Genomic DNA, 8,189 nt, shown 5'->3' on the forward strand with positions numbered 1-8,189 from the left:
ATTTATTTTATATATTTTTTTTGTTATTTGTTTAAAAGATGAATATTTTTTTATTATGTTATAAAATTCGAGTTTGTGTATTTATTTTTAATTTATTTCCTTATATATTTTTTTCACCTTTTTTTTGTCAATGTTATCGATAAAAAAATAATCTTATGGGTCAGGTTGGTTGCAATATGTCACTGTTCAATATATTTATTTTTTTTTATAAATTTCCTGTGTTATGTAATTTATTAGAGTATCAGGATGGAAAGATAACAATGAGTTTGTGGTTTATTACTTTTTTTTTCTCTTGAGTCAAGTGTCCTTTTGTATTTTTTTTTTATGAGAGAAGTTTTATTGCAAAGTCATGTGATGTAACAAGGATACCTTCTGTTAACAATTTTTTCTTTGTGATAAATTTTTAACAATGTTCTTGTAATTTTTAACAATTTTATAATTCACTTTTTGCACTTTTTATTTTTAATTAATTTTTTAACAAGAAGATTTTTTTTAAAACAAAACAATTATTTTTTATTAACAAGAAAATTTAACACTTAACACTTTTTTTTAAGATACCGTTTTTAACTATAACATGGTATCAGTTTTTGTTGCTACTTACTGTTCCATCGATGGTCCACGTTCTCAAACAACGAGTTGAGAGAATATTGAAAAATAAACCGATAACAGCACAAAAATGAGATGACGACCCATTCATGCGACGACTATATGAATACTGGCGGATACTGATCACCAATATCTAACCATGACCTTCTGCGTTGCCGTATATTACGAACGCGAATCGTACAGGTACAAGACGTTACAGCAAGTTACTTAAGAAGCAAAAAACAACATAACATAAGAAGTGTAACAATAACAACAACAACAACGTACGTGCGAGTCTCCTTAACAGTGCCATGCAGAAAAAGTCGATTATTCCGAAGGTAGACGCCCCCTTTTTCTCTACCTTTGTGAGTTGAGTGTTGTATGTTGTAGCCGGCTTTTTTCAAAACACCTGTAGTTTTGTGAGTGTGTTAGTTCCCATACAACCTGCTGAAAAAGTCGATCAATTCCCCTTCGATGAATTGTTGATCGTACGTGAGATGTGATGAGCTGAAATTTGCTTTTGTTTTCTGAATTCTGAATTAAATAACAAACAACGATTTGAAGCCTTTTGGTTAACAAAAACTTTTCTTTGAAGTTTATAGTTCTTCTGATGTCTGAAATCCATCCTTGAAGCTCCTTTAAGTTCCTTAAGAAGACTTTAAGCTGATTTTTTTTAAATTTCTGAATTCTGAATTAAATAACAAACAACGATTTGAAGCCTTCTGGTTAACAAAAACTTTTCTTTGAAGTTTATAGTTCTTCTGATGTCTGAAATCCATCCTTGAAGCTCCTTTAAGTTCCTTAAGAAGAACTTAAGCTGAAACTTTTTAGTTTTCTGAATTCTGAATTAAATAACAAACAACGATTTGAAGCCTTTTGGTTAACAAAAACTTTTAAACTTACCTTTTAGGTTTCCAATTCCTCTTCAATTCATCTTCGGCGCTTCTTCGGTTTCTTTTGACTTCCTGATAAAACTCCGCATGACATAATCCAATCCTGTAACAATACAAAAAAATTTACGCAATTTAGATAAACAAGAGTTCATAAACACTCGAAACAGGTGAACAGTCCCTTTTGTTATCTCCCGTCTTAACTTACCGACTTATTATCGCACGACAATACAAATCCAATTTGCAACCGATGTTTGATGAATAGACAAAATATTTATTTTCTAAAGTACGGTTCCGTTCCTTGCCTCTCATTCAAGTCTTTTGTCCTGCCAATACAATTCACTTGTTCGCACGTTCGTTCCTCATATATGAAAAAAGTACAAAAGAAGGGGATCTAAATAAAAATTTCATGCCAAATTTTACACACTGCAGATGTTATTGCATTAGTCGGTAAATAAATAACGTCAAAATGAGGTGTTAAAAAGTTTCAAATTGAATTTTTATGGTTTACCTTTTGCATTTTATTTTATAGAGAGAATTTTTTTTAGGAACAATACTTCCTCCCCGATTATCCTAAATATATCGGTTAAGTACCACTCCTGCCCTTAATTACCTGGAAAATTGTGTCAGATTAAATTGCAGAATCATCGTGAAGTGAATGCAAAGCGGCAAATGCCAAAGAGACCTTTTTACGAGCGGCAGTTAAATTTCAGTACATGATCCGATGATAGAAAGAATCACTTCGATAGCAATTAAATTATTTATTTTTGCATTACTTCGTTTTTCAATTAAACGAAGAATAAAACTTTAAAGCAAAAAAAAAAACAAAACAATTGTTTGAGAAAATGATCGCCGTGATTGGTTCGTGACTTATTTGTACAGAACGAAGACAATATTCGATTCATATTGAAATTGTGCATTGTTGTTGTATGTAAATAACGCCTCTTTTGAATATTCTATGAATACGAAGCGATGTTAAAGAGTAACTCATTTGGAGTTGTTAAGCACGAAAAAAAGTGGGGAAGTTAATCGATGCGATGCGAGAAGTTTGCGTTTGATACGTGAACAAAAACGCTAACAGGTTAGTTTTTTATACAAATTCTTGTTAATTATTAAATTTAAAATTCAAAGTTAATTTAATTCAAATTAAAAAAAAAAAAATCCTAAAGTTTAAAAATTAAAAAAAATTTTTTTCACTTACCTAATAGATTTCACAAAAAATATCAGAGAGCAATTTTTCAAATAACATTTAAAAGTGAGCCAAATATCAAATTTTCAATTAAAAATCAAGTCAAGATCCATCGATGTTTACCAACTTTTGTACTTCCGTTCTTCGACATGACAATAAAATCGAAAATTTATGAATTATGGATCAGTTGCCTTGAACAATAGCTTCTTTATTGTCTCATATATGCGTCAGCTACCGGTTTTGAGGGTACTTTTTGATCATGTTAAACGATTTGATGATTCTAACCTCAAAACATGTTGAAGATCTCGTATAAACATAACCTCAAAATTTTTCGATGTAAAATTTTTCGAAATATTTTTCAACAAAACGTATCGTAAAGTCTTTTAAAATCTTGTAAAAGTTGTAAGCTTTGAAAAAACAACTTTTGATCATTTTAAAATGATTTTGCGATCTTAACCTAAAAAAAATGAAGATCTCGACATAACCTCAAATTTTTTTAATGTAAAATTTTTAAATAAAATTTTTCGTAAACTCTTTAAAAATCTTTTTTGAGTTCTTTTGCGCTAAAAAATTTCTTTTGATCGCTTAAAAATTATTTTGCGATTATAACCTCAAAAAAATTAAAGATCTTTAATTAATATAACCTCAAAATTTTTACTTTAGGTTAAATTTTTTTAAATTTTTAAGCAAAATCGAGTCATAAAGCACCCTAAAAATCCATTTTCGATCTCTCATCCTTTTTTATACGACAAAAAAATTTCTACATTGTTTCACCGAAACATCAAAAGTAATGATCCTCCAACATTTCGCTATTACTACTTCATTCTTTCGATTTTTTTTTTTTTTTCCCAAAAATATGTAACTGTCTTCGCGATTCTTCTCTCTTCAACCATTCAATAAAGCAAACTTTTTCCATATTTGGCATCATCATTTTTTGAATAAATAAAATTTGTGTTAGTAGACGAAAAGTCGAAGAAGAGCTCGTAAAAATGTCTGCATCTGCACAATAAAAATAACTTGAGTGATATACTTCTCTCGTGTACGATTGAAAAGGAAATCAGACAACAATGAACATATTTGATTTTTTTTTCGCTACTGAATTTCGTTTCGGGATCTATATTTGGTTTTCGATAGAAAATGAATTCAAATTTTTTTGTGCGGTTTTAGAATTTCGATTACGTGACATTTTTGGTGCAGATGTGTTTATCCGGTAAGATTCTTCAAATCCTCTTCCAAATCTATTTCTTGAAGGAATGCGTCCCAATCGATGAGTTTACCCGCAACGGTAAACGGTTTGAATTGATGAACGTCACGCTAAAAGTAAATTTTGAACAATTTTCTGTTAAAAAAAATTAATTTTAAAGCTTACTTTGACATTTAAGGGCGGCACAGGATGCGATGGATACTTAATTGGGTCCAAAAATTGCTCAAAATCGTCTAAATCGACATTTCCTTCGGCATCTTTGTTCAAGCTAAAAAAAAATTTTATTAAAAAATATTTAAATTTTTTTGAAAAAAGGAAAAATTACTTACACTGAGATCAATTTTTCAATCAAAGCCTTATCAAAAGGCAATTTACAAGCTCTTATCACGGAAATTAACATTTTTTGCGACAACCATCCTCCATGATCTGGCTTCAAATGATAAATATGAGGTCGAATGTTTTTCTTGTCATCCCACAATGCACGGAAAAGCTCTGCATGAACAGCTGATCTGATGACTTCTTTATCAAAAGGCACCTTAACTTCTGTTTCAGCGGAGAAATGACGACACAAAGTGACAATTTCATGTTCAACTACATTCGCTCCGAGCAATTCAATGATCATCTCTCTAAAATTATAAAAATTAAAAAAAAAAATTTTTTTTGAGGTTATGTTTTAGCGAGATCTTGAATTTTTTTGAATTTTTAAGTGAAATTTCTTACTTGAAATCCTCAAAACAGATCAAAGAGACATTTTTTCCGGCAATTTCTTCGGTATGAACTCTACTCAAGTACTTTGCAATGAAATCCTTGTACACGGGACGCAAATTTTCCCGAATTTTCTGCATGATCAGCTCAATATTGGCGAAAATAAATTGATGCGGATTCTTTTCCATGAAATTTAACGTAAACTTATCGGCAGAAATTACCGCAAAAATGTGATCTCGCAAGTTTATCTTCTGTCCCAAGAAGAAATCGTTCGCCGCATATGCCTTTGGTCGTGTTTCTGACAACCAATTTTGACCGGGAAGGTAAATTTTGGACCTTTTAAAGAACTCGCCGCCCAAAAATCCGCTATTACGAAGCCCGACTTCATACACCGAGATCGTATCGTCATCCAAATAGTACAAAATAATGAAAGCTCGTTCGTTATTTTCCTTAATTTTCGATATGAGACGAGCGCCAAACCGTAAAATGTAGCCGTCGTACTTGAAAAACTTGACAAAATCACGTTGCGGCGGCTTTGGTTCGACAGTTTTGCAATTTCCTTCGGAGTCTTCGTGCGTTCCCCATCCATTAAATGGCGGCAATTGACGTTCCGGAGGTTTGTTGTCATTTCTGCCGATCGCTGGATTGTATTCTGGCGTGAAATTTTCAATTCCGTACTTTTTGCGGTAATAATTTTGCGTGAATTCGTCGCAGCTGGTTAAATGAACGCGTCTTCCAAGGACATTTATTTCCGCTCCGATCTGCAAATCTCGTTCGTGATAATATTGGATGGTATTTGAGCCGGTATCCAAGCAATCCATGATGTAACGACCTCCGCGAAGGCCTTTTCCGAGCACATTCAGCACTGTGAAGGGAGCTACTTCGCCCGGTTTTGGCAATCGATCCAAATTTTTCGGAAGTTTGCCACGTTTCAAGAACATTCCGTTCGAATTGTAACCCGAATTTGGCGGAAGTTTCCATTTTATCTCAATTGTATCGTCAGATAAATGATACAAAACCTCAAGATGATGAACATCACCGAATTCTGAGTCACGATCGTCCCAATAACCCGCAAAACGTAAGACTTTACGGTCATTTTCGAGAAATTTCGCCAAATTATCAAACGTGACACTCGGTTGCTTCGGCAAAGCAGCAGCTTTTTCCGCAATTCTCAACTGTTCCGTCGGATCTGAAGGCGGATCGATGTTATCAGGCACAGAAATTCCCGCATTGTTCAAATAATATCGCGTAAATTTATCGCAGCCCGTCAAAAAATAAGTTCGATCAAACAGAATTAACGATTCGCCAACTTTGATGTCCAAAATATCGACAAATTCGCTTCGTGAACGATGCCGAGGGATTCTTTGACGAGTAACTAAACATCCTTGCGGGATTCCCGAGTTTAAAGTTCGGGGTTCGCTTACTTGCATACTTCCATCTTCCAAATAAAATAAAATTTTTACACGACGAACTTGGTAGGGGATTTTAGCGATGTCGTGAAGGATTTCTTTGAAATATCCGTAGAAGCAAAGGACTTTTTTGTCGTTGGCAATCCAAGCGGGAGCTTTGGGACCGTATCGCGGAGGATAGAAGGAGAATTGACGCGTATCGACGTGAGTTGTTAAAGGGCGACCTCCGATGCCGGGCTTTGGGCGCTCAGCGAGGATGCATTCGCCTTTGTACTTTTCGAAATGTTGCGATTTGTGGAATTGCTTTTGATGGATCTGAAAAGAAAAAGAAAATTTTTATTAAAATTTTTTAATTAATTTTGCTGAAAAAGGTGAGTTTATAATTTTATTTCATAATTTTTTTATTTTATTTTATTTTTTTTTTTGAACCTAAAATATATAAAATATAATTTTTTAATTATAAAAAATTATTTAATTATTTTTTTTTTATTAAATAATTTTTTTAATAAATTTTATTCAAAAAGTTGTTTTAATTTTTTTTAATAAATTAAATTTTTAATTCATAAAAATAATTAATTTTAAATTTTTTTTTTTATTAAATATATTTTTTAGTAAATTTAATTTATTTCTTTTTAATTAATATTTATAAGAATGAAATTATTTTTTCAAAAATAATAAAATATTAATTTTTTTCTTTTTTAAAATTTTTGATTAATTATTTAATTTAATTTAATGTAATGTTATTTAATCAACTAAATTTATTTTAAATGATTTAAAAAATTAAAAAAAAGATTTTTTTATTTAATTTTTCTAACATCAATATAAAAAAAAATTAATAAAATAAAATCCAAAAAATAATTATTTTAAAAAGTTTTAATATTTAAAAAAAAATTAAAAGAATTCAATGAAATAATAATACCTTTGATTTTTAAATTTTGATCCTTTTTAAATTTTATTTATTTTTTTTTTTTATTTTTTTTTTTTTGCAAAATTTTGTTTAATAAATTAATTTTAATTTTTTTTTTATTTTTAATTATTTTGACCAAATTTTTTCAATAATATAACAAATTTTACCATAATATTTAAACCAAAAATTAATTTGGAGATTAATTAATTCATTATTAATTATTACTATTCATTCTGAAATGAAAACTTACATCTCTAAAGGTATTTCCAGGCAAAAACGGTAATCCCGAAACTCGCAACATTTTTTATCCAATTTTTATTGCAAAATTTAATTATTTTCCAATTTTTTAGATGGAAAAACGCACAAAAATCCAGAAATTTCAACTGCAACGCTCAAAGTTTGTTTTTCCCTTGCAAATCAAACAAATTAGTTTGAATGTCAGGGAAACAAACGCAACAAGCGGGTTGCTACGTTACTTGCCTGTTGCATTTCTCGTCGCGAAAACAAAACAAATTTTGCTCCAAATTTGGTCATTTTCTTCTCTGTAAATAAATCATGCAATTTCTTTGCTGCTGCTGCTGTTTGCTGATCGTGTCCAAACACACTTACTCTCATTTCTAAGAGAGATGATCATTAAAATAATATTTACATGCACGGACAATTGCATTTGTTGTTTCAGCGACAACGACGACGATGATGATGAACTTTCTCCAATTTATCTAGTTTACATTTTGCAAATTCGTGCATCTCCATAAATTCTCGTCCTCCATTTCGAGCAGAAGCAACAGAAATCCAATATATATTCAAATAATGCGTGATGCAGAAGTACCTGTTCCGTTCGGTTGTTCGGTGACACGCATGATTCACGTAAATCGTGTATTTTTGCATCTCTATTCTCTGTAAGGCACCGCTCATTCTGAATGTATAATTATCGTCGTCATCGTCGCTCGTCGCAATATAAAAAGTAATTAATTTTTATTAAAAGGCTATTAAAAGCCTCCGCAATTTTATTTTTGCACCATTAATAAAGAGATGTGTACAGCAGCTTTGGATGCATTTTTGTGATGAAGCAGCAGCAGCAGAAAAGGAGAAGAAACGACGACGATCAAATAAAGAAGATAAGAATCGTCAAGTAGCTCGTACATGGAAATTTATGAGAGTAATTAAAAGAGATAGATATTGCGAGGAGACAAAAAATTTGTTTAAGAATGGATTATTATGTTTTTTTTTATCACAAGGGCTGAGATTAAATGTTTTTGGTAAAAATAAGGTAAGAATTTTGAATAAATAATGGAAATTT

General features: G+C 31.0%; 1 protein-coding gene across 1 annotated transcript; it reads right to left on the minus strand.

Moving 5' to 3' along the window:
- Positions 1-3,867: 3,867 nt before the first annotated feature.
- LOC134832659 (EF-hand domain-containing family member C2) lies at positions 3,868-7,190 on the minus strand. Its single transcript, XM_063846763.1, has 5 exons — positions 7,140-7,190; positions 4,589-6,297; positions 4,198-4,494; positions 4,034-4,136; positions 3,868-3,978 (listed from the first exon to the last, which is right to left on the minus strand). The coding sequence occupies exons 1-5, from the start codon at positions 7,188-7,190 to the stop codon at positions 3,868-3,870; spliced, it is 2,271 nt and encodes a 756-aa protein (XP_063702833.1).
- Positions 7,191-8,189: the final 999 nt, after the last annotated feature.

The sequence above is a fragment of the Culicoides brevitarsis genome, chromosome 2, assembly GCF_036172545.1.
Source record: "Culicoides brevitarsis isolate CSIRO-B50_1 chromosome 2, AGI_CSIRO_Cbre_v1, whole genome shotgun sequence".
NCBI classification, from domain to species: domain Eukaryota; kingdom Metazoa; phylum Arthropoda; class Insecta; order Diptera; family Ceratopogonidae; genus Culicoides; species Culicoides brevitarsis.